Source organism: Corvus hawaiiensis, chromosome 17, assembly GCF_020740725.1.
Source record: "Corvus hawaiiensis isolate bCorHaw1 chromosome 17, bCorHaw1.pri.cur, whole genome shotgun sequence".
NCBI classification, from domain to species: domain Eukaryota; kingdom Metazoa; phylum Chordata; class Aves; order Passeriformes; family Corvidae; genus Corvus; species Corvus hawaiiensis.
This window is the reverse complement of record NC_063229.1, coordinates 7,335,288-7,360,985: the sequence shown is the minus strand read 5'-3', so window position 1 is coordinate 7,360,985 and position 25,698 is coordinate 7,335,288. Positions and strand designations below refer to the sequence as shown.

General features: G+C 51.2%; 2 protein-coding genes across 5 annotated transcripts in view; one reads left to right on the top strand and one right to left on the bottom strand.

The window, feature by feature from the left end:
- Positions 1-7,748, top strand: part of STK4 (serine/threonine kinase 4) — a 46,422-nt gene extending 38,674 nt beyond the window's left edge. For both annotated transcript variants that reach the window (XM_048321827.1, XM_048321826.1), the window contains one exon: positions 4,641-7,748. In XM_048321827.1, the coding sequence (XP_048177784.1) occupies positions 4,641-4,799 (159 nt within the window). In that variant the 3' untranslated portion in view covers positions 4,800-7,748. The remainder of the gene's footprint in view (positions 1-4,640) is intronic.
- Positions 7,749-11,235: 3,487 nt separating this feature from the next.
- On the bottom strand, positions 11,236-25,356 carry KCNS1 (potassium voltage-gated channel modifier subfamily S member 1). Of its 3 annotated transcripts, none has more exons than XM_048321942.1 (3): positions 24,425-25,356; positions 18,521-19,513; positions 11,236-13,543 (listed from the first exon to the last, which is right to left on the bottom strand). In XM_048321942.1, exons 2-3 carry the CDS (start codon positions 19,484-19,486, stop codon positions 13,088-13,090), a joined length of 1,422 nt encoding a protein of 473 aa, XP_048177899.1. In that variant the 5' UTR covers positions 19,487-19,513; positions 24,425-25,356; the 3' UTR covers positions 11,236-13,087. The 3 variants fall into 3 exon arrangements, with proteins under 3 accessions (XP_048177899.1, XP_048177901.1, XP_048177900.1); XM_048321944.1 differs by lacking the exon at positions 24,425-25,356 and adding an exon at positions 23,948-24,004; XM_048321943.1 differs by lacking the exon at positions 24,425-25,356 and adding an exon at positions 22,722-23,850.
- Positions 25,357-25,698: the final 342 nt, after the last annotated feature.

The window sequence follows — 25,698 nt, the reverse complement described above, 5'->3', positions numbered from 1 at the left end:
CACAAGCCTCAAGACTTCAAAGACAGTGTTTAAAAGCAAAGCCTAGATAGCTTGAAACGTTGCAGACATGCAAAGAAAAGGCTTTGTGCTAAATGCAGGGATCAAATGCAGTGTCAGTGAGTAAAAACAAAGTTTCAGGAGGAACATGTTTTCCACTGGCCCCAAGATAATATTTTTTGATTCCTGTGCAGTCAGTGAGCTAGAGCTTGGCCAAGACTTTGTTGGGGGAGAAATGTGTGAAAGCTGCTGGGAAACAGCTCATTTCTGTTTGATGCTCATAATTCCTGCAGCAAGGGCATTTTGCTGGCAGTGTTTTTGGTAGAGGAGCAAGAATGATGGCTGAAGTGACTCAGGGGTTACTGGATGACCATATTTAGGTCAGTAGTGCAGGCTGGTCCAGGCAGTGGTGACCTTGTGCTGCTCAAGGACTGTTGAGGGACCAGAAAATGTGCCAAGTCCCAAACTGGTCAAGCTACAGACCTTTCTGTAGGCAAACCAGCATGGGTGCTGCTCAGTGTGAGGGCCGTGGGTACTAAGAGGCTTATGGTAAATCATTTGCATCAGCTTCTATTTCAAAAAGTTTTCACCATTTGGGGTTTTGGTGAGGGCAGGGCAGAGGCTGAGTTAATTCTCTAGGCTTTGTGTTTTACAACAGATTTTTTTGGTTTATGAGAAACAGAAATCTGGCATGGTCTGTTTAAAAATACTGTGGCAGGGTTTTGGGCTGTGTCCTGCTTAGGGCAGAACAGCAGAGGTGTAACGTTCAGACCATGGTGCCCTTGAATATCAAACCTGTGGCTGCATCTCATATGTCTGCAGAGAGCTTATATTTATTCTCCTTTTGCTGCCTAGGTTCATTTACATTCAGCAGAATATCATGTTGCTGTGACACTTTACCTGACTGTAAGAAATGCAAGTGGGGTTTTTTTCCCCGTTTTTAAAATGCTGATTTGAAGGAACTGCAACTCAGAAGCAGTTTGCTGAGTTGAACATTATTCAGTGGGGTAGTTGTCTGCAAATCTGTCAGAAATGCTGACAAAGGAATGTCATGAATAGCTTACAAATCTTCTCCTTGAGGAAGAAATTGTATTTCAAATTATCTGTTCCTGATTTGTCCATCACTACTGTGTAGGCATAGAAATGCTGTAGGTTATGTCCTTCCAAAGGATATAATTATGTATATCCTTGTGAATTATACAGTGGAAATCATCAGCATATTAAAACAAGATGTTGCTGTCAGTGGTGTCTGAAGAAAACAAACAGCACGGCTGTGGGTGAGAGGTTTTCAGATGAACGCTTCCACCTCTGACGTTTGTCTTCACTTGGGCATTTTTACAGAGTTAAGATCGTTTTCAAAACCTGAAGTGAAAATAAAACTGTTAATCAAATGGTTAAAAATTAGCTTTCTCAACATACAAGCTTGCTGGAAGTGTTTCACTGTGCTGCCTCCTCACCATTTTGATGGATTTGTTTGGCCAACCTTAGAACAAGTATTTTTTATCTGGCTTTACATTTGAAATGAGATTCCGTCCTTTAAAAGTTTGTCTTAGGTATTTGATCAGCATGGACAAAAATAGATACCTTTTACAGAGACAGAGCAGAGGAATTGCTGAGAAGTGAGGAGAGGAATGGGACTGAGCCCATGGCTAAAACCAGCTCTAATTGCAGCTGCTCAGCACTGAGACTTTACCCCGAGTAACCGTCTGTCATGAGATGCTGTCCTTGTCTTTCTTGTCTTATTTTGCTCCTGGCATTTCTCTAAGAGAATAATGTCAGTGTCCCAGGAGTGCACCGCTGCAGAAACAGATATACTGGAGTCTAAAACTTCATTTCTGGGAGAAAGTCTGTCTGTGCCATTGGCTTACAGTGAAATGCCAGGCAGCAAAGTGAAATGAAGGCCATCACATTTGGAACAGGGTTTTTTTTTTCCTTCTAAAGATGTGTGTGAGAGTGGAAGGACAGGCTGAGTAATTGCCCAGGCCAGGTCCCTGGGCTTTTGCTGTCGCAGCCTGAGGCATAGCAGGAACAGAGGGCTGGGTGTCCCAGCTCTTCATGGCTCTCGTGGCTCTCATTAGCCATTGAGGACCTGTCAGTCTCCCATCAGCTCGTCTGGGCTGAGCAGTCACCTCCTGGACCTTTCACCAGTGCTGCCCTTTGGCTTCTCTGCCTCTTCCAGGAGTAGCGTGGCACTCACAGCCAGGGTGCCGTTATAGCAGAGGAAAACTCTGCGAATAGCTCATCCTCACTGACACAGCACTGCACACAGGATGTTCCTGTGCTCCCAGATTCCTGCACCACATGGACTTGCCTCCCTTCCTTCTCCCACCATCCCCGTCGTGTTTAACCCGTGATCAGGCTCCCTTAGCAGCCACTTTGCCCTGCGTCACGCAGGTAACCCACTTCCCAATTGATTCATATTAATATAAATCTGTGGGCTCTGCCCACTCCAGACTTAGCTGTGCTCCAGCATCTTCCATACTGTTCAACCATCTGTCCTGACAAACACAGTCCCGGGAATTGCCAAAGCTGTTGTGTCCCTTGGCAAGCAGTTCTTACGCTTTGCAGGGAGACTTTGTGTGTCGGTGTCCACGAAGGATGTCCCGTGATGCTCCATCCTGTTCAAGGACAGCAGTAGGGCAGTGTTCTCTTACTGCCACGTGTTCTGGAGAGACCATCTCTCTACATCTGCTCTGCCAGCTCAGGCACTTTGTTTCTGGCTCTAAGCAGCACCCAGCACTTGAGCAGGATGGCAGAGAAGGCTCAAAGGGCATCCATGGAAGATTGCAGCCCTAGGGCAATTTCTGACATCTAATGCTTGTCTTAAGCCTTGAGCAAGGTGTTTTAGATTTGTTCCAATACTCTCTTTAAGCAGTCCAGCACTGGGAGAGCTGTAGCTGCTTAGTGTATGTATTCAGTCCTTGTATTAATATTTTCTTCTGGTTTTCATTTTTATTTGACTTTTCAATTCCCTAGACTGTGAGGAAGTGGAATTAAGACTTCTCCTTAATAAATTAGTGTGAAAAGGCAACTGGTGCCATGCATCAACTTAAACTGCTGTCTGTTAAAGTTGCATTAATGTGTATAAATAATACATATCTTTGTGGAGGAAGTGCTTTGTCTTTCTAATGAACAGTTGCCTGATTGGAAAGGCTGAAAGACTCTATACCCTGGGCAGAAAGGTTGTTTTACATGTGCCTGGATTATTAAAATGGATTTGTGATCCTGAAACAGCAACTAGGGAAGATCTTGTTTAGCAGAATATGCTAAAGAACTTCAAAAGACATTGTGAGAAATCAGGTAGCAGGTGACTTTGTGATTTAGGGACTGGTATCTCTTCCACCTCAGGAAAAGGCATCAGGTTTCCATATCTTAGTTTTAAGGAGTGATGCAAACTACCATTAAACATTCATTTGTTGCCTTATAGTAAGCAGCAAACATTTCACTGCGTGTTTTGGTTCAGAAATGGCTTGAAGAATAACCATGACAGCTGACTAATTAACAGCTAAACTAAAACAGCCCCACTTGCATGAAAATAAAGATAAGTCACTTAATTATGATATTTGTTGAAAGCAAAAAAATCTGACAGTTCCTTCTGCACAAGAAAAAAACCCAAATTATTTTGTATATTCTTAGCATCCACAGCAGGTGCTCACTGATAGCAGGTGCTGCACAGTCATTTCTGTCCTGCTGCAGTGCCTGTAAAACAGTCTCTCCTGTGGTCACTTGGTCTTGGATGGGAAAAGGACTGGTGCTTAAGTAAACATTTGAAGCATTTCCAGTGTCCATATTTTTAATGTTATACTAAAATCCCGTCTGTTCCACAGGTTATAATATTATAACATTACATAAAGGGTGTAGCTCTGGACACCTATAGACTGTCCCAGGCCACACTTGGCATCTGTAATCACAGAGCAAAACTTTTCAGTGCCAGTTCTGAGAAAATTGGCACGGACAAGAGAGCCAGTTAAACAAAGGGCAGGCAGAGAGAGAATTCAGGGAGAGGGAGCTTGTCCAGATGAGCCTGACATCTTCACGTGTACAGGAAAATACAAATTGTACTTGCATATTTTATCAGTACAAGGCTGACCCAAAGTGACCTGGTGTGCATTTGTGCTCTGGGATTTCTGGTGTAGCAGAGTCTGAATTCCTCACCATGATTGAGATTCAGCCTCATTGTACATAATTGCCTTTTTTTTTCACCTGCAGCTTTTGTCAGTGATATGATTTTCTTCCTGTTCCCTCTGTCTCCTTTTGTCATTTAGCATGAGGAGGTTTAGTTGCAAGGAAAGGGGAGGAGAAGAGAGCTTTGCTTTCCTTCCATCTCAATGCAGCATTTCTGTCCTAAGCCTGCAAAACGAAGCATTAAAAAAGCAACTCTGTGGGGGAAACATTTCACTGGTTGGTTGTATGCTCACACTGCCAGTAACCAGAGCATGTAACGTACCTGTGAAATGAGCAGAAGCAGTATCCTGAGGCTCACTCCACTCTCACTGAGAGCAGCAGCCTGGGGCAGAGCTCTACGTGTCTTTCCCTGCTGGAAGATGCGCTCCGGCCGTCAGAGGAGCAGCAGGATCCCTGCAGGTGTCTGGGCAGTGGCTGCACTGATGCCGGTGTCTGTTCCTCTTTTGTCTCCCTGCTAGCTGAAGACTTGGAGCGTGGATGAGCTTCAGAAGAGGCTCTCTGCCCTAGATCCCATGATGGAGCAGGAGATTGAGGAGATTCGCCAGAAGTACCAATCCAAGCGGCAGCCGATCCTCGATGCCATCGAAGCCAAGAAGCGGCGGCAGCAGAACTTCTGAGCCACGGGTAGAATGTTCTTCCATCCTCAAACAATCAGCCCCTTGCTTTTATGACTACTGAACAGATTGATTTCTATTGAAATATGCTAGCAAAATAGAGGGCAATACTTCTGCTCGTTTATTTTTCCATAGCACCTTTGTGAACTCAGGAATGCCATTACATGGAAAATCCTGATTGTATGTTTTAATGTTAGACATATATTTAAAACGTTATTCCAAAAGAGTTCTGTTACTGTTTTTAGGAGGATTGTTTTTAAACCAGAGGAACCAGATAGAAATAGGCTATTGAAAGTTGGCTCACTCTCTTTTCAACTGAACTTTCAGGAGTGCATTTTGGTTTAAGTTAATACAGATTGTTGTCTGTAGCAGCTGATTCGTTTGTGGTTTTCTGTTTTTGTTTTTCTTTGTGAATGCGCAGACTGCATTCAATCTCAAGCTGTTAACTGTTTCTGCTGTTAAGGTACTGATAAGTTTTAGGTCACTGAAGAGAGCAGGTGAGAACATGTTCAAACTGTTCCAGCCTTTTGAAAGAAACTTCAATCTCAGTTTTTAAAAAGCCTGTAATAAGCCCCATGCCTTACACTGTGTGCTTTAAGCAAGTGTGATTTCTTCAAGACCTCAGTTTTGTCCTCGTTTTGTGTACTTTATGAATTTATCCGACTAGATAAAGCATGTTGTGCCTCCATAAGAAATGGCATTCTGTAATTTAAAATCTGCACCCACTTAAAACCAAAAGCCAGTCAGTGATCTGATACCCCTTTGTCTGTCTGTTTGGAAATGTCCTTCAGGGAGACCCTGCTGAGAATGGAGTTCTGGGAAAAGGAAACAGCGTTTGAATGGGTGGAAGTTGTGTGAACCTCTCTCAGGAATTAGGTACTTCGGCTGTGTCTAAGAGGACTTAAAAATCTCCACAGCTTGTGAAATATTTTATAGGCTTCATTTCAAATTTACATCTTTAGATGCTTGAATAAAAACTTGATTTCACAATCCTTCACATTTCCGCAAGGTTTAGCACATCAGGAGAGCTGAACTAAAAGTAAAGACTGTTGAATTAACAAAGATGTGCATTTATGGTGGTGGAGCAAAGGCGGAGTTGATCTGGATGAGAAGGCAATTACCAACGTCCTGCTGGAAGAGGTTCAGTCTCTTCCAGTTCCTCTGGATGCTCTTGTGTTGTTTTTTTTTAATTTCCCTGCCATCCCTGCCCAGCACAGCCCAATCAGCCGCAATGCCCCAAGCACGTACAATCGCTGTGAGGACGGTGCAATCGGCTCACATCAGAGTGGAGAGTAAAACAAAGGCTGTTTGCAGGGCAGAGACTGAGCAACACCTCTGCCCCGTGGGCAGTAACAGCAGAGCTGTGTAGTTTTAGGTGTTCCTAGCATATGATGGAATGTTTGGACAGAGCAAGTGTTTCTACCAATATATTTTTACTTTGCTCTGATAGAGGTAGCAGTTTCCACGTCGTGCTTCTGAACTAGGCCTTGGTACATCACCTAGATGATTAAACAGCAGTGTCTCCTGAATCAATGCTGCTACAGAGGTGACATATTCGTTTCATGTTTCTGTAGAGTCTTGTTTCCCCGCTGGAGCAGGCTCTTGGCTGCTGCTCACAGTTCTGCTCCACAGCTGTGAAAGGAACCAAGCCATTCTTACCCTCTGCAGGGGTCCTTGCATCAGTTTGCCTCAGTTTGATAATGCACTGGGATCACAGCTGTCCCTAAGGGAAAGGGAGACAGTAAGCAGTGTATGTAGGGTGCTGCAGGAAGAGCACATCCTGGGATAGCCAGCAATCTGATAGCTTCAGGTGTTGGGAAACATCAGGGCTCATACCGTGCTCATCTGGAATCTGTGCAATAGGCTTTGCCCTAACCATGTCTTTATGATGAGCAATTATTATGAGCATCCTTTGCATCAAGGAAATTCCCCCAGTTTAGGAGGGAGTTCTCTGGTCAGTTTTGGATCTTGTATAAGTCACTTGGACGGACCTGGCCCAGCACCTCTGGTGTGACAGACACAGAGATCTGTGACATGATAAATTGTGCACTGCCTGCGTGGGGCGGGGGTCAAGCCTGTTCTGCTGGAAGGAGTTTTTCCTCTGCACTGGGTAGGTAACTTTGCAGAGATCAGAGGGCATTAGAAACCCCAGCTTTTAGGTGAAACACCACAGGGTGGTGTCTATTTGCAGAATATGCAACCTGTGACTGCTGTAACTGAATGTAAGCACTCTTGAAATACTCTGCTTTGCTGACGTGATTGTCTTAAAATATAGCAAACGAACCAAAATAACTAAAACTGGTCCAATGGCTTAACTGTCTTTGAACCTTTCTTAAATGCTTGCAGTGGGTGAGACTTAATGATGTTTCTTGCACTTGGAGCTGTAATGCAGAGGAATTATTTTCTCCTTCACTGATTTTCAATTTGTTAGAGAAAATATGTCCCTTTTTGGTCCCTTTGTAGAATGTCTGGGAGCACAGTACCTATTCATTTCTCAAAGTCCTCCAAGCTAAGACCAAGGCTGGTACCATAAGGGAAGGCTGTTTTGACAAAGTTTTAAGCAAAAATCTTGCTTAATTTTGAAGCTGCATTCATGTGCTCCTTGGGTTCATCTGCATTGTGGAAAGGGTTCTGGACAAACCATTCTCTTTGCTTCTAAAACCCAGAGATACTGATGGTGTCAGTCATGTGAGACTTACAAATGTGAAGTTTGTAGCTTTAACTTTTTTTGTAACAAAGAAATTAGCAACACTGGCATAAATCTGACTTGAAATGCTGTTTTGTAAGATCTGGCTGTTTGTATATAATAGTGTTGGTCTTTAGTTTGTATATGTATGAAACAGTAACTTTTATTGCATTCCTCTCAGTTTGATACAGGAGATTTTGTTTGATCTTTCTCAAATATCTTGCCTTATTTGTTCAAAGGGGCAAATAAACTGTCCCTACCTGAAAGCATCAGTGTCGTGACTCATATGTATGCATTAAAATATTTTGGGGTGGTGGTGTTTATCAGGACGAGTTTTAACATGGTGCACCTCTAATCAGCCAATGTTATGCAACGTTCTGGAGGGGAGTACAAGCTCTCAGGAACACAGGCAGTGAACATGTCAGACACATTTTAAAACGTTACTAATTCTGCAGCTCGGGGTGAAATTGCTTGAGAGGGGCAGCTCCATGTGCTGGCAGCTCTGGGGGGGTTCAGGAGGTGATGCTCAGGCAGCTCCAACAGTGAGGAGCACGGGCAGTCCTGCCTGGAGCTCCAGTCCTGCAGGAGGGATGTTTGCCCCACGGGGTGCTTTGGCAGATGGGGATGCTGAGCTCTGCTGTGTAGGTCTTTGCTGTCTCTGCAGAAACTTCCCTGAGCCTGCAGGCAGGTTTGGGGCTAGGTACGTATCAATTTATCCACCTTCCTACACAACAGGTGAGGCTAGAGGCTCATTCCTAATTCTGGCTCACTTGCTGCACTTTGAGCTTTCTAGCTCAGAAAAAGATGAAGCTGACAGTGAGTGGGTGCTGCCTTCCAATGGTGAACTGTTGGCTTCGATGTGGTTTCCCTGAGCAGTTACTAAATCTGTCCTGGAGGGATGACTAACTGGAGCAGAGACAGAATTCATTCAGGAGTCAGCTTTGGTTAGCAATTCCGGAAGAAACAAAATAGATCTGAGCTTTTAAATGTTGGGAAGGAGCATGGAAATCAAAGGGAGGGAGGCTGCCGGCTTTTCTAGTAACTGGGAGAGCCTGGAGCTCTCACATATTCTCAGCAACATTCTCAGGATATTGTGGAGCCCCAGCACAAAGGGAGGGAGGGTTGTGCAGCCGTACCAGGGAGAGTTTGTGTGCGCTCCCTCTGTGCTGGCAGCTCTGCACCTGCTGCACAGACTCCTGCATGTGACTAACAAACCCAACAACAGGTACCCCTGAGCTGAGACTGATGTTTAGCCTTGGGTTTTCTCCCCCATAAGGGAAAAAATCAGCTGTCCACTAAGCCCATAGCACCAGCAGTTTTTAATAATTATTAGCACTAAGGTACAAGGGCTGCTGTGCCAGTGTCCTTTTTGCCCAGTTATTCATTTCCTATACCCTCATTTTGTACCATTTCCTGCTCTCCACAGGCCAGAAGAGTCTGAGCTTGGATAAATGCTTTGAGCGTTGGCTGACAGCCCTGCCTCAAGAGCTGACAATTTTTCATTTCACTAATCACTCTGGCAAAATTTTGAAGAGTCAAACCAGGAAATACCCATCAGCTTTTTCCAGACTGAAAGTTAATTGCCCTTTAATTTAAGAGCCCAGGAAGAAAGCCAATTTGTTTAAAAACTTTAAAACAATTCAATTCCATCTATGAAGGACTGTCCTGCTCCCCTCTAGGTTGTTGCTGTCCAAATCAATACAGTGCTGGACATGGAGGGAGCCCTGAGTCCCATGCTGAGTGGTCACAGCAGCTTCTTGCGGACCTGTCTGTGCACAGTCAGCAGACAACTGAGCTGTAGGGTGGATTTTCCTCAGCCCAAGGGGCTCACAAGCTCTGGATAGTCACTCCTTCACCACAGAGAGCAAGATCTTGAAAGAAACCTGGGGCAGTTTTTCCCACTCCGCTGTTCTCACCAGACTCGAGGTCTGGATGTGAACATGAATTGCTGGTGCTGTGCCTCCCTGCACCCCTGACCTGTGGTTTTTATTCTGTGAAACTGTGGGACCTATCTAGGCATATTTGGTTAATTTAATTCCATGCCTTCAAGGCTGCTCATTTGGATTCCTCAGATGGTTAGAATGGAAGTCTCGATTTTGTGTGTTCCCTACAACTAAGTTAACAGCCTGCATTCAGATAAAGTGAACCCATAGGTATATGCAAACGCTGGGGCTGTCTCACTACAAGGCAAAAGTGGTCTAGCATTATTTTGTATTAAAAAAAAGAAAAAATGGAACTGCTGCACTGTTTGTCTTCACTGATCTCCTTACATAATTCAGTAAATGAAGTAACACTGAACATGTCAAGCAGTGTGCTCAAGCAGTGAGATCTGGTTTTTGCTGAGGTCAGCAGGGCTGTAGGAATCTGTGAGCAGGAGAGATCCCAAAAACACTGCCAGTGAGTCGTCTTTCCTTCCTAGAGATGAAACCCTTTCAAATCTCCTGGTTTTCTAATTACCAGCTGAGTGCACAGACCGTGCTCAGGGTAGTCATGGATCTGAAAGTTGGCAAAGGAAAAGAAGTTTTAAACAAAGGTAATGAAGTTTACTTTACCAACTCTGTCTTTGAGCAGAGTTGTCTAATTCTCAGCTGCGTTAAATTGCTTAATAAGGTCACTCCTTAATCACCGTTCCCTGGAGGCAAGAGAGTCATGCTTTAGTCAATCATTTTCTGAATGTGGAAAGCAGCTTTGTAGGAATAACCTGATAAAGTGTGTAATTGATTTACCCACTGTATCAAATGAAAATGCAGCCACTCAGGAAAACTGATTAGGGATTAGCAAAAGAACATGAGTTTCCTACTTGCCTTAGAAATAGTAAGCCAGGCCTGTCCTGGCAGCCCGGTGCTGCACAGCCGTGTCTCACTGGGGAGCGTGGGCTGTGCTCACCCACTCTGCTGCTGGGCACCTTCCTGCACCCGGCTCTTCCCTGCTCTGCACAGCTCGAGCTCTGCGAGATCTGCCTGCACAGCAGTGGGAGGATTTTCCTAGTGCAGTTACTCAGAGCCATACAAATCCTAATGTCTTCACAGGGAGCGGGAGGCTAAAAAAAGAAAAGATCATTCGTGGCTTCCCCAAACCCGAGCTTGGCGCTCTCGTGCACCAGCCCCCTCCGATGTGCCTTTGCGATGTGGCAGAGGGGCTCACAGGAGATCCTGCCTTGCTTTTAGCCCCCAGGGTAGGGGAGCTTTTGCCTTGGAATGATCAGCAGCATGTGGATTTTTAATATTTTAGTGGAAAAGCTCTCAAAGGAATAAAGATTAAACTCTGTTTTATCCCTGACTCCTACCACACCCAGCAATGGTCCTGCCCTCCCCAGCCAGCCCCTGCAGAGCAACAGCCTAGAGACACCCCTCTCATGTCAGAGTATCAGAGAGGCCACATCAGGATTCCCTCACTCCCAGCTGCGACGCCTGGCTCCCTGTGTGGCTTTTCCCAGAGCCCACCAGCTCCAACCTCTTCCCTCATACCCTGTGAATGCCTTGTTCTTTGAGCCTCAGAAAGGTATGTTATCCAAACTGCTCCAGCCAGGATGACAGCAGGGGTCCAGGCACGAGGACCGGCTGTCAGCACACCATCCAGAGCAGGGGTGAGGTGAGAGCTCTGCTGTGCTCCAAGGTGGTGCTGGAGCTGGCTGACGGGAACCTGCAGAGCTGTGGGAGCAGCTCAGCTGCTCCTGCTCACCTCGACCCGGCCCTGGCTCAGCCCATGGGCTGCACGAGCACATCCAACTGCCATGAAACAGAAACCAGCATCCACAGCAGATCACCAAGGTTTTTAATAAAATATACAGTATGCATCCCATGCTAGATAGAAAATTAATTTACATGCTCCTAATTATTTGCATAATGCTTTTTCATTAACAGATGTCATTTACTGTTCACATTTGAATACATTTTGCTACTGGAATATTTATGTTGAGAAGGGGAAACTCCTTCCTGTATTCAAGTAAGAGTGCAGCAGGAGCTGGTCGGAGCAGAGGGTGCTGCTCTCCAGTCCCAGCTCCCAGCAGGAATAAGCGCAGAGCAGACCATGAACCGTCGGTACTGGAAGACTTGATGATGCCAGAAGCATGAGCACCCTCCCATCCCACACCACTGTTCCTTGGGGACCCTTCCTGAGTCCCACTGGGTTTGGAAAGGCTGGACCTGCACCGGTGTTGGTTTGGCTTTCCTTGCCCGTGACCAGCAGATCACTATAGAGGCAGAGCTGGCACCGGCGGCTGTGCTGAAACCCAGCTAGGACAACCAGCAGCAAACCCCACGATCCAGGTACCTGGGGTCGTCCTGCAGCCATCAACATGTGTTTGAGGTGATTTGGGATTGCAGGATGCACATTTCTCCTGCTCAGAACAGCCATTGCTGGGTGCACTCCTCTGTGTGCAATGGAGCTGCACAATTTCCAAACAGAGAACAGGGGGTGGGAGGGCAAGGAAAAGCTCTCTAGAGAATTAATGCTGTGCTGGGAGCAGCCTCAAAAGTGCTCAGGTGGGCTGGGGGGCCAGGCAGAAAGGGGTTTGGTGCTCCAGGCTGACCTCCCTGCCCGGCTGTGAGGTGCTCAGGGGCTGCAGTGACAAGGAGCAGTGCAAGGTCCCCTCTGTCCCAGCTCTCTCCCTGCAGAAGGAAGGTGAGTGCAGCGGCACCTGCATAGCTCAGCTCCCTGTGGGGATGCCTGGGGCACTGTGAACCCCTCCTTACAGCCCTCCTGCCTTGCCTGGCCCTAAGACAGGGAGGAAAAGGGGCAGAATTAAGCCAGGCTGGGGGCTGTGGCGAGGAAGACCAGCCCCACTGGGATTGGCTTCTCAGTTCCCCCAGCTCGATTCGCTCCGACTGCTGCTGCCTCAGAGAACAGTGTTCCTTCTGCCTGGTCATCCCCGGCTGGTGTCCCTCCCCCATGCACGGGCAGGGCTCCCAGCTGTGCCACCCTCCCAGCACAGCCCCAGATCCCTGGGGGTCCCAGCAGTGGCAGTGCCGGAGAGCAGATAAATCCTGGCTGCAATGGAAAGAAGGTGAGGTTCAGTCAATCCCACTGCAGGGGCTGGGGACCATCGGGCTCACCCTGAGCTGGTCACTACCTCTCCTCCCGTACAGACTCATTCCCAGGCCCCTTTCCTTATGGCTGGGGGAAGCGCAGTTGAGCCTTTCGAGGCTTTTTCCAGCTGGGGGTAGGACAAGGCTGGGGCTGGAGTTGTCGACCCGGCACAGGATCTGTAAAGGCTGCCGGCCTGGTTGAGGGCTGCCTCACCCTTGAGCTATTTAACCACACCCTGGACAACACAAAACCTCAGGGCAGAGGAAAATCCCCCTCCGTACAGTTGGGGCAGTGCCTGATCAGGGGTCACTTTTATTTTCTGCCTCCCTTTCTGGCAGGGGTATACCCAGCACCACAACCTCCCTCTGCAGCCACGGGTGAGCAGGGTGAAGGCTGAGACACATCCAGGCAGACGCAGGGTCTGGAAGCAGCCAGCGCCCACTGAGCATCTCCTCCAACCCCTCCTATCCTTTGCAGGGCAGGGGTGATGCCGGCCGTGGCTCCTCCGCCGTGTCCCGGTGCCATGCTCCCCATGAGCAGGCAGGTCCTACGTGCCCCAGGGCCACAGAGCCGGGGGTCAGGGGCTGGGGTGGGCGCCGGGGGTCAGACCACGGCGGTCGGGGCTGCCCCTGTCCAGGGAGGTCTCGCTCAGAGCCTCCGAGTCTCGGTCATGGCTGGAGATGCTCCCCACCTCCGCGGGGTCCTTCTTCCCGCTGTTCCTCACGGCCGCCTCCAGCGCCTTCTGCTTGCGGTAGAAGTGGGAGAACTTGTTGAAGATGATGGTGATGGGCAGTGCCACGACCAGGATGCCCCCCAGGATGCAGCCCGAGGCCGCCAGCTTCCCCGCCACGGTGACGGGCACCACGTCACCGTAGCCCACGGTGGTCATGCTGACCGTGCCCCACCACCAGCACGCTGGGATGGTGTCGAAGCCAACGTCTTCCTCCTTCTCAGCAGTGTAGGCCACTCCAGAGAAGACAGAGACCCCCACGGCCAGGTAGAGCAGCAGGATCCCCACCTCCCGGTAGCTGTGCTGGAAGGCAAAGCAGAGCGTTGGTCAGTGGGGGCCACCACACCCAGCACAGCCAGGACACAGAGATCCCACAGCCCTGCACAGACACCTGCACAGACTACCTGCACAGACTACCTGCACACCTCCATCAGGGATCTCTGCTCTATCCACCTCTGTCCTGCTCTAGAGATGGACTGGGATGGGGTGGGGAGTGCAAGGGTGACTCAGATCTGGAGTGAGGTGGTGCAGCCAGGAATCGTTCCTGGCACCCACAGCTGCCTCTCTGCACTCCACCAGCCTGCAAGTGCTGGGAGGGAAATCTGTGCTCCCCAGCCAGGGATCCCCAGCAGAGGCTGCTCCCCTGCCTCCAGCATTCACTCTGGCCTGATCTCAGCTAACAATATTTAGCACATTTTCCTTTTACCTTGGCAGGTCCCCAGAAACCACCTAATAGGCAGCCACTAAAAGAGGCAATTTGTACCTTCCTGAGTTGCTGGCACTGCTCGCTGGGAGGACGTGGCCTCTGCTGCAGGCGCAGCTCAGCTCTTACCCAGGTCTCAGCCCAGGCTCCCTGGGGACCCCAGAGTCCCTGGGTACCTCCTGTACCCCAACACCACTGACCCTCAGCATCTGTGAAACGCTTTGTTACACGTGTTTGTTACTCCTGTTTCTGAGATAATTACATTCCCTTCAGGCTTTGCTGCTCCTCTGTCAGAGACTCCAAGTAAACATCAGAGCTGACATGAAACCAAACACCCCTGGTCATCAGGGCAGTCCAGGGATCCATCCAGTGTCAGCATGGGCTGGTCTTAGACCCATCCAACAGGGTGCTGCAAGCCCCAGCTTGATGAGATTGAGCCCAAGGGGTCTGGGAGCCTTGGTGGGAACAGAGCCATGGGACACCCAACTCTGATGTTGTGTGCAATGCTCCTTGAAGAAGCCATTGTTTCTCTGGTTTCAACCTAAAACCTTTGTGCTGCAATCTTTTCTTTGTGTATTCCTAATATTTGAACAAAGTATAAAACCTGTGCCAGAAGCCCAGGGGGAAAAGGCTGTGGGCAGCTGGAGGACAAGGCAGCAAGTCATGCCGGGAAGGGACTGCCAGGGGACGGACTGCCACCACCATCCTCCCAGCAGGGCTTGTCCAACCACTTTTTGACTGCCACAAGTGAATTTTTTGGATGTTTCTGCCCAGTGACCTGCCAGTTTGCTCTTCATCTTTTGGGGAAAGGAAAGCAGAGCTTTGATCGTGGGGATTTTTTCCCAGTCTCCTAACAAGCAGAGAATGCTTTATTGGAGACCACATAATGGCTAAAGGAAACAACATTTGAGCAAAGCAAACAGCAGCAGATGTGGGAAAAGGCTTCTGTGGTCAGGATGAGACTTAAAGGAGGTGGATTCATGGCAGGGAGCGAGAAGACTTTGCTTGGACAGCTGGCAAAAGCTGCTTAGCTAATGCCAGTAATACCAAACAACCTCCTCTTCCTCCCCTTCCTCCTCCTCCTCCTCTTCTTTCTCCTCCCTCACCTGTGGCTGCAGATGCCCTATAGCAGTGCCACGGGAGCTCTTCAAGGAGGACAAACAGCTCAGAGCCACCGAGTTTCAAGGATGTATCACTTGGCCAAGAAAAACCTGCTCCTGGCTGGAAGTTAACAGCTGGTCTGTACATCCCAGCTGGGGACCAGCAGCACCGAATAACCTCACACATTTTTAAAGAGTATCTGTTCTGATCCTGGGATGTGTTGGAGGGGGAAGGCAAAGGGAATGTCAGGCAGCTCAATAGCTCCTGCTGTTTCAGTTTACAGGCAGGGTCAAGGTTTGCAGCACAGGGAAGGCTCCAGGAATGTCCCAGCTGATCCTCGGGCACTGGCTGCCACCTATTTGCAGCCATTTATCTGCAAAACTTCTGGTTTGCTCATTGATGGAGGGGGAAGGCAGCTGCAGCTGGGGTTTGGCTGGGATTCAGGCTTAGCCAGGGTTTGGGTGGGATGCAGTTTTATCCAGGGTTTGGGGGGGTTGCAGGCTTAGCAAGTAGCCAGCCTTGGGAGAGGCAGTGCTAGGTAATAAAAGACTCCAGCAAAAAGCCCTCCAAGTAGCAGTCTCTCCAGATTCCTGCCAAATGCACATCTTTCCTCCAGTGCAGCAGAAGACAGTCAGAATGGAAGAGCCCAGTTTGAGTCTTGCCAGAAATACCAGTGTGGAAACCGAGCAAAGGTGGCCCATGGTAGCGACAGCAGGGTGATGTGTGAAGTGCAGTTCCAGCCTCTTTACATATTTAGGCCCCTGAGGGGGACAGACAGCAACTCCTGAAGATCCCTGTATGTGCTGCAATTACCCAGGGACCAACATCTATCGACTGCCAGTGGGAGAGGGGCTCCAAACCCGCACCCGCAGAGCCGTGATAGCGGTAATGGATGTCGAGCATGGCAGGGAGGAAGAGCAGAGATGTGTAGGAAGCCTCTCCTCAAATTAAACACGCTGTGGATCAGGCCCCAAGCAATCTGAGGACTGTTCAGGGTTTATGATGCACAAGTGGCAGAATTCCCTCTGCTAGCACTTTCGTGGCAGCGGAACCATCACTCAGCTTGCCAGAGCCATCGCTCCCGCTTCCTGGCTGTTAACAGCCTTCGCTGCTCTGCTCCTGCTTTCTGCTCTTGCAATAGGAAGTAAATTATGATTAACAAGTCATTGTAATTTATGTGCCCACTAAATCACAACGCCAAGCTGCTGCATCAGATTTGTGTCTTTGCTCATCCCCATTTAGAGCTGTCTACAGAGTCCCCAGGAAGGGGCACTTCCCAGCACGTCACTGGGTGAATCAGCTGCTCATCAGAAGCCGGAGCCGGGACACTGCCGGCTCCCCAGATCTCGTTTGCTGCTTAGTAATGTGCACGAGTCCATCAGTGCCTGCTCTGCTGAAAGGTGTTGCTCATGCTCGGATGGAGCACTGACAGGACATAGGGAGCCCTTTCTACGTCTGCAATTTTACTTAAATTTCACCAGCAGTGTTACCTGGCTCTGGCACTTGTCAGTGCTCTTTCAAGGTAAGTGTTCAGAAGTAAGTATGATGCAGGTAGGACTTCAGGCATCTTCATTTCGGACAACCCTCCCTGGACTCTGTTTCATCAGGTTTTGAGGATGCCAGGAGTATTTTGATGCTCTGTGGGCTCTGCAGGATTAGTTCTGGGCGGGGCTGATCCTGCTTCACAGCAGAAGCTGGCAGAAGGCCTTTTCTGCTGCCCATCCTCAACCCCATTCACACTCAATGGTTCCTTTTCTCCATGACTCAGCCACGGGAATGGGTCCAACTCCAGCAGCCGAGTCCTGCTGATGCCAGTACACCCCATGCCAGCCCTGTCACTGCTGCAGCAGCAAAAACAGGGTGTCCCCAGCTACACATCCCTGTGATGGCCCTTCAGAGGGAGCAGCATGAGGAGCTGCAGCTCCCTCCCATGCCAGGCACTGATTGAGAGGAGGGTGTTCCTTTGGTTGAATTTCAGGCTCTGTCACAAAGATTGCTTCCTTGGCCATTCGTTTGATACACCAGATGTTTGAGGAGGGGAAAGCACAGGGATATTTGCACAAGCAGTGCTTGAAAACACAGCCTTCTGGTTTGAACATGGGGCCCAGGGGCAGAGATGAGGTGTTTGCCCTGTTGATCGTCCCCCATGCCCAGCATGAGCCCCATGTGTGGTGGGGCATGGGGAGCATGTATCACTCTGAGTCTTAGCAGGCTCAAGGATCAGCTTTTAGGATTCCCATTGACGCAATCACCAAGAACCAGGGACAATTAAAGGCCGAGTTTAATTGGCCTCTGCACCAGTCTGGATTTTCTGTGTAAGCACAGGAGGTGAGTTTCCTTCTCCCCAGATTCAGGAACATGGCCCTTAGCACAAGGGTGGAGGGGAGAGATGGTGGGGGTGAGCCAAACCACACTGGGTGTGGAGGCTGGTCCTGTTTCACCACTGAGCTGCAGTGACAGAGATCTGGCTGCAGCACGGGGATAGTGAGGATTGCATGGCAGATTTCAAGTTGCCCTTGGTCTGTCTGAAGAGGCCGGGGGTGCTGTGCATGGGGGTCTGGAGAAACACAGCGTTGGGGCGTGTTATGGGGGATGTGGACCCTCTCACCAAACCTGCAGGGATGCTTTCTAGGCATACCTGAACCCTGGTCCTCCACTCAGTCAGCATTTCCTCCTCCAGACCTTCCTCCTGAGGACCACATGGTCCTGGGACCAGTTTCTCCCAGCCCTGCATGCCAAGTTTTCAATCACACTGGGGGGCAGCTGCTGGTAACCCAGGCTCTGCTGAGGGCACAGACCCTGTCTGGGGCTGGTTGTCCCAGGCCATGCAAGTCACCCTTTGTTTTTCTACTGCTGCTTTGTGCCAGACCCAACCTCACTGTATCAGCTCAGCTGGACCATGATTTCTGTTTCCCTAAATGGCCAGGCACCAGGGGTTGGACACTGGCCTCTGGTCAGCTGGCAGCATGCCCGTAGGAGGTTTCCCCTTTTCCCAGACTGGGGATAGGAGCAGCCCTGAGCCATGCACACTGGTGCTGGCATACCTAGCAGCTGCTGGCTGGCCTGCTACCTGCTCAGCAGGTCACTCTCAGCCCAGCTAGACACTGACTCACTTCTGGTGGGACATCCCCATCCACCCATGCATGGCTGAGTCTATTCCAGTGCTGTGCAATGAGGCTTTCATACCACAGTGGGATGGCTGAGACCCTGGAGGCACCAGTGCTGCACGAGGCAAAATGGGGTGGTGTTTGTGCTGTGTGTGTACAGAGCACTCCTGCGGTCAGTGCTCCTCACACTTGTTTTCTTTAGCAGACACACCAACAGCCCAACCCACTACCCCAAGCAAGCTTGCCAGGCACGACCCAGAGCTGGGAGCTCACTGCAAATAGGGACTTCCACATCCCCCAGCCATGCCAGAAGTCTCCTTCTTGCCCAGAGACTAAAGGAGTAGACAAGGAGATAGAGAGCCAGTTTACCTTCAAGGTGGCCCCCAGTGACCTCAGTCCAGTGGAGTGCCGAGCCAGCTTCAGCACCCGGAATATCCTCATGAGCCGAAACACCTGCACGACCTTGCCCAGGTTGCCCAGCTCCGAGTCACTGCCCATGGTCACATCCACCAGGAGGGTGAAGTAGAAGGGCAACACTGAGACAATGTCAATCAGGTTCAGTGGGTGCGTGAAGAACTTCCTGGGGTTGGGCGAGAGCAGGAGGCGGGAGGATACTTCGAAGGTGAACCAGGAGATGCAGAAATACTCCAGCTTGTGCAGGATGGGTTCATCGAGCACGTTGCCATTCTCATCCACCTCCTGGTACTCGGGCATGCTGTGGATGCACATGGTGGCTATGGACACCAGCACCACGCTAATGGACACAAAGCTGAAGAGTTTGCTGGGGATGGAGTAGCCGGGGTTCTCCATGGTGAGCCAGAGGCGCTTGCGCACGTTGCCGCAGCGCAGGGTGCTGTAGCGCAGCAGGTCGTGGTTGATGTCAGAGATCTCATCAGGGGATGTGTCCACGCTGCTCACCTCACTCTCCTCATCCCAGTTGTGGTGCCGGCTCTCCAGCTTGCGTTCGTGGTAGCGGTAGCTGCAGCAGGAGTCCAGGAAGAATTCGTTGATGCCCCAGTACTCGATCTCCTGGCAGAAGGAGAAGACGCACAGCTCCTCCATGACATGCAGCTTCCCTGTCTGGTAGAAGTGGAGGACGTAGAGGAAGAATCCGGGGTTTCGGTCAAAGTAGAACTCCCTGGCACTCACGTCGTAGTCATCGCAGAGCTGCAGGATGGACTCTTCCGAGTCGCAGGAGAGCAGCCGTCCCAGGCGGGTGTCGGGGAACTTGGAGAGGGCGCTGGAGCTGAGCCGCCTCCTCAGACCCCCCACGTTGATGTTGATAACGTCCTCCTCAAAACTGGGACCCCAGTAATTTAAGGTCTTGTTGACCATGATCAGCAGAGCAGGAGCGGGTTCCACCTGTGGATGAGACAGCGGGGCTGGAGGGGACGCAGGGCTCCCCCAGGTCCGGGTGCTCCTGGGTGAGGGGGGGGCCAGAAGCACCCTAGGAAGTGAGGAGGGATGTTTGCATTTTGAAAATGAGGACCAAGGCAAAAGAAGGGGAGAGAAACAGCTCTAGACAGTTGCTCTCCTGCAGTATGGAAGCTAAAAAAAGAAAAGCCAATGATTTTTCCAGGTGAAACTTTTCCTTGCTTTTTTACCTCCTAAAATTTCTCCCTTTGCCAGTTGTTAATGGCCTAAGGAAGGCAGTTTAATGCACCTCCAGCACCTCACCCATGGGGCTCTCCTTCTTCAAACGAGTAATTAGTCACTGAAGAGAGGATTTATTCCCCAAAGAGTCTCCTGGAGGAAAAATTAGATCTTGTCAAATCACCACTGCTGCGATTCTGCCGAAGTGCTTTGTAGCCCCACTACCTACGCTGCTAATTAGGCCTGGTCAAAAAGTCCTTAGACGGTTCAATCTTTCCAGCAGCACAGGCAGTTTTGCCAAATCAAAGTATTGTCACAGAAGGTGTCAGTTTCAGGGAGAATTTGAGAGGAAGAAGTGTCAAAACAATTCATCTGCCTGTTTTGTTTCCTCTTGTGTGTTCTGCCATGTAAAATATTAAGATTATTTTGATAATGTTGAAACATAACAGAAACATGATTCAGAATCATTGATGACTGAATAAAATCTGTATGTCGATGGGGAAATAAAAAGCCAGAGTTTCGATTTCCACTGTGTTTTAGGAATTTATAAGTTTCAGGGAGCTGGGCTTTTTTTTGCAGCAGAAATTCTATTTTCTAATGAAAAACACTTAAAGCATCAAAGAAAGAAAAGCATTTTCACACCTTCAGATGCATTTACCTGTCTTGACCAGAAATTTAGAGCAAAAAGGCAAATAAAAAGGGTTGTGATCTTTATGCACCACCTTGAAATCTGATTTTTCCACCTACGTTATTCATCAAAACAACCAGGGGACACATGGAGCAGCCCTGTAGTGATGGGATCCCCCTGCTCCTGGCATGGAGTGGTAAGGCTTGAGGGACACTGCTCTGCTTTCTTGGTTGAGGAATTACATTTTTTCCTGTCTTGTGTCACCCACAGAATTTTCCAAGATTTTAGGGGTACTGGCACAGAGGGCACAGAAAGGCAGCAGGAGCCAAGGGAAAAAAGGCTGCAGCCCCTGCAGTGATGCTGAAGTGCCAGCACACCCCATACAGGACAGCCTGGTCCCACAGCAACCACAGGGGGCCAAGGCTGGGTCAGTGACACAAGGTGGGTCCCTCCACCCAGGGGACTCCCACAGACCCCATTGCAACCCTTTGTTGCTCACCAGCCATCTCACAGGGGTTGTGGGGCAAACACCAGGGCTCTACCTGCTTTCCAGTGTCTGAGAAACTCGGTGTAAAAGGTTTGTCAGACTGGCAGGGACCTGGGGGACATGCTCATATCTAAATCTGGAGGTCAGAGCAGAGCTGCAGAGGAACAGGTAATGGAGCCATGGTAAAGCCCTGGAGGTGTTTTTAAACTGATCAGGGCTGTGGGTGCAGGAAATGCCAGGTTTGTGTGAAACAGCCTGGCAAAGGCATCTGAGAACTCCACTGCATCTCCCAGCCAGGGCTCCTTAAAGGCACAGCTTTGCACCACAACCAGCGCTTCCATTACACCACGTCTGGAGGAGGCAACCGGCTCGTGATAAACCTCAGAGCTTAATGGACTCATTGTCTTGCCTTTCAGAGGGGAGGGAAGAAAGAGGAGGATCAATTTTTTTAATGCTTAAGCCAAAAGCAAGGGAGAAGAAGGGGTGTAAACACTTCTTTTCAGGGATAAATTGGAATTTCAGTGACAGATGAGCTTTTCCAGAGAAGACATCACACAGCCCATCTGTGGGGTAGGGATGACTAATCCAGGTTCCTTCCAGAAGGATGCTCATGCATTCCGGCTATAAGCACACACAGAGATGGGGGGGCCTGGAGGTACAGCTGTGGGATCCAGCTTATCCCAAAATCAGCCTCAGACTCTGTCTGCACCCTCCCTGTAGAGCAGCCACTCTGAAAGGTCAGACCAAATTCCACCAAAATCAAAGGCAAGGTGGTTTGGGGGCTGGGCTGGGGCACGGGACAGCCCAGGATGGCAGGACAAGCCTGAAGCCTTGCTCCAGTTCAGCCGGACCACCCCCAGTGCACGGCCGTGGCTCTGGGTGAAATGTGCCAAATCGTGGGAGCCAGAAGGGAGACGGCTCCTACCTCCCTCCCAGCTCAAAATAAAAAGGTGGATGTCAGGACCCTGCAAGCTTTGTACCCCAGGGAAATCCCTCTATCCCTCCTGCAGAGCAAGGAGAAGGGTCACAAACTGCCAGAGATGTTCCTTTCTGGCGTTCACTTCTGAATAGACCAAATTATTTCTGCCTAAATACAGTTTTCATCTAGAAGTCTAAAGCAGGAATTAATAGTTTTATAACTCTCTTGCCTATTTGTTTCACAAACAGCTAAGCTCAGCTTTAGAACAAAACTGGGCTTTGAACTGCAACCCAGCATGATCTCCCCTGTTGGACCATCAAAGTGTGCACCCCATTCACATTTGCAGGCATATCAGCTAGGAAACAGAAGCTTACTTTGGGAAGCTTGGGTGATTTTATTTAAAAGCATGACATTCAGAGAATACAAATGTGTCTGTCTGTGATAAAGTGAATTTGCAAAATTTTCCTTTAGTTGACCCAAAATTTCCATGAATGATTGGAAAAAGGGAAGCGATAAAGCCAGTCTCTTTCTGATAAATGTTGAAATATATTGTAAGCTATTTTGAGACAACCGTCAGAATTACACAAGCCCAGTGTGAGCTGGGTGTTGGGCATTCAAATTAATATCTATCTTGTGGAGAACAAAATCCCTGATATATGCATTTATGACAGTAAAAATAAAATATAAAACAGATCAAGCATGTCTATAAGAAATGCTAGAAGAGTTTCCCTTGACAACATATTTTTTTTCTCACAGACTTTCAAATGGAAGTTATGTATATTTATTCTACCTGGCAGAGGGAACTCAAGGGAATGGAAAGAAACGTGCTAATAGACATTCAAGTGAGGATGCAGCAAGTGCAGGGAGCATTGCACACAGGGTCTTTTCCAACCAGGTACAATGGATTTAGATTAACAGTCCAAATAAAAAACCCTGTACTTACAGCTCAGCGAGGCTTCCCAGCAGGGAGTCGTGTGGCTTGTCTCAAAGGAGCCATTAGAAATGCGTAGAGGAGGAAGAATCCCTTATCCTTTGCCTGTAGCCTAGACCTAAATGTCCTGTCACCCAGGGCTTGTGACTGTGCACGTCCCAGGTGTGCAGGGGTGGTGGCTGCAAACCACTGAGGAGATCCTATACAGGATATCCATGGGACTGGGGTAGGACTGGGGGTCCCCTGCTGAGTACCTGAGGGGGCCAGTGGGGCTGGGTGACCTCCCAGCTCCTGCAGGGTGGTGTCCCCATACACTGGGACAGGACTGGGGAGACATCTGTTTTCTGGTCATCCAAAATTGCCCCTGCAGAGCCCCATCCCCATTGCTGAGCGTCTCTCTGCTCATCGGCGTGAAGATGCTCAGGACCAAGCCCTGCCTTGGGCGGTCCGGGGGTTTGCCAGGCAGGCAGTGGGGAGAATGGAAGGGGAATTCCCACTACTGGCTGCTCCCTGCAGGCAGAGCATGAGCTGCTGCTGTACGCTGAGAGGCCACTAAAATGCCCAGGGCTGGAGATGGAGATGACGGGGGACTCCCTGCTCGCCTCGGATGCAGGAGAGGGTGATTAGCAACAGCCCAGCGCTGTGCCAGCCTCCACTCCCAGGTCTCACGCTGAGCGTGCACAGCTCTCCAGAGGGACCTCCGTGCTCCGTTCCCCGGGGAGGGGGATTGCAGCCCCCGGGAGAGGCAGGCTTCTGGGCAAGGGACTCCCCTACACCCGCCCGCAGAGGGACGGGAAGGAATGTCCCTGCGCCCCGGCACCCAGCAGCATCCCGGGGTGTGGGTGCTAGCACGGCGGCTCCCCGCTTACCCCGGGATGTCGATGCCTCGCTTCCCCGCTCATCCCTGCACGCCGCTGCTCCGGCTATCCTCTCACCCCGGGATGCCGGTGCCCCGGGTCCCCGACGCACCCCAGGGTGCTGACCCCTGCAGTGCCCGGGATGCTGGTACCCCGGGTACCCGGGTTGCCGGTGCCCCGGTCCCTGTGTTACCGATCTTAAGGTCCTCGCCGCGCCCCGGGATGCCAGCGCCTTGGGTCCCCGGGATGCCGGTCCCCGCCGCGCGCCCGGGATGCCACTGCCCTCGTCCCCGCCCGCCCCGGGTGCCGGTGCCGCGGTGCCCGCGCTGCCGGTGCCCGCAAGCACCCGGTGGCGGAGCCCGGCCCCGCGCCGCCGCTCACCTGCCTCGGCGCCGCCCCCGCCGCAGCGAGCGCGCCCGGCGCGGAGCCGTGAGCCCTGCAGGGCCGGCGGCGGCGGCAGAAGCTCCGCGGGGCCGGGGGGTCCCGCCCGCCGCCCTTGCCGGTGCCGCCCTCCGCCCGCCCGCCGGCGCCGCGGCGCGGGAGCAATCGGGGAGAGCTCGGTCCCCGATTCCCGGTTCCTAGTCCCCGGTGGCAGACCGCCGGTGCCCGGTTCCCGGCTGCCTCTGCCTCCCGACAGACCCTCCCGAGCTCTGTATAGGGGACAGGGCTAAGGATGCCCGGGGGGAGCCCAGCGGACAAGACCAGCGACCTGATTTTGGCAACACCGGCTGGCAGGTCGGCGCAGCTCCGTGCGAGGCTGGCGGTGTCCCCTGCGAAGGCACCACCACAGCTGTCACGCGGAACCGAGCCGGGAATCTGGACCCGGCGTGGGTACCCCTGGCTTTCCTGAAGTCTTACCTGCTGGAAGTCCCTGGGAAGCCGGGAGAGCTCGCAGGATGGCTGTGGCAGCCGCGTTGGGGGTACCCGTCGCACGCGGCCCTGGGCTACCCCAGTCCTTTGCGAAGCTGCCGGGGTGGCAAGCGCTGCCCTTGGGGCTGAGCCCCCGGAGCTGGGGGTGCCGGGCGGTCCCGTGCTGTGGGCGTTCAGGCCGAGCAGGGCCCCGGCAGCGGTGCCGCCCTGCGCCGGGCACTCGATGCACCCCTGTCCTCGCAGTCGCCCTCCGTGCGATCCATCTCCATCTTGCTCCTTGGAACAGGGAGTGTGTAGGGCACCGGGGCAGCCCCGGGGGGAAGCGCTCCCCTGGCTTGCTGAGCTCCTCGGTGTCTCTTCAAAGGCTCATTGGGAGGTGGGCGAAGGCAGCGAGTCCCAGGCATGGCACACGCTGGGTTTCAGGTCAGCGAGCTGCCGCCGCCGCCCGGGGCCATCCCCAGGCAGCCTGGGGGGCTCTGCAAGCACACCAACTCCCCCAGAAGTCAGCTGCTGGAGCGGAGGGACGGGAAGGAGAGGATGGGAAAGGGACCTTCCCAGGGTGACGGCCGGGGCTGCATGTCCCCGCAGCGATGGCTCATTGCTCCGGCAGCCAGCATAGAGCAGCTGCGTCAGACAGGCGGCTCGCACGGGGCGAGACTTCACACCACCCTCTGCATCCCTTCTATCGGCGTGCTGACTGCAGTCCGAGGGGTTGGAGCCTGAGGGCTCTCAACCTTCTCCGGGCTTGCACGAGGCGGACTGAGAGCTCTTTTTGGTGTCGAGCATCCTTCCCCCTGCCCGCACGCCCGCCTCCCGCGTGTGCTGCCAGTTCTGTCCCTGTGCCAGGCAGTGCTGGCCGCTGCAGGGCCATCAGCATGTCTCCATGTGTGTGATGTGTCAGACTGTGTGTGCCTGGGCTTGTTTACATGGGAAGGAGGCAGCGGAGGGAGGGGGAAGGGATGACTTTGAGGGAGGCCTCAGAAAAGAGAAAAAAAAAAAAAAAAAGGAAAAAAACAGAGGGAAATTCCTCTATTCTGTGATATGAAGCAAAAAGCATTTATTTTTATGGCAATTAGAGATGGCTGAGCAGCCCTGGAAGCTGCAAGATAAACATGCCCATCTTTGTCTGCTCCAGGCAGCTGCAAGCACGGCTGATGGTGGGTGCTGAGCCCCAGCGGGGTGCAGCCCACGGGGTAGGAGGAGGGCTGGCTCCCACGTGGGGTTTTCTCTGCCTGTCACTGACATATGGTGATCAGGGTGAA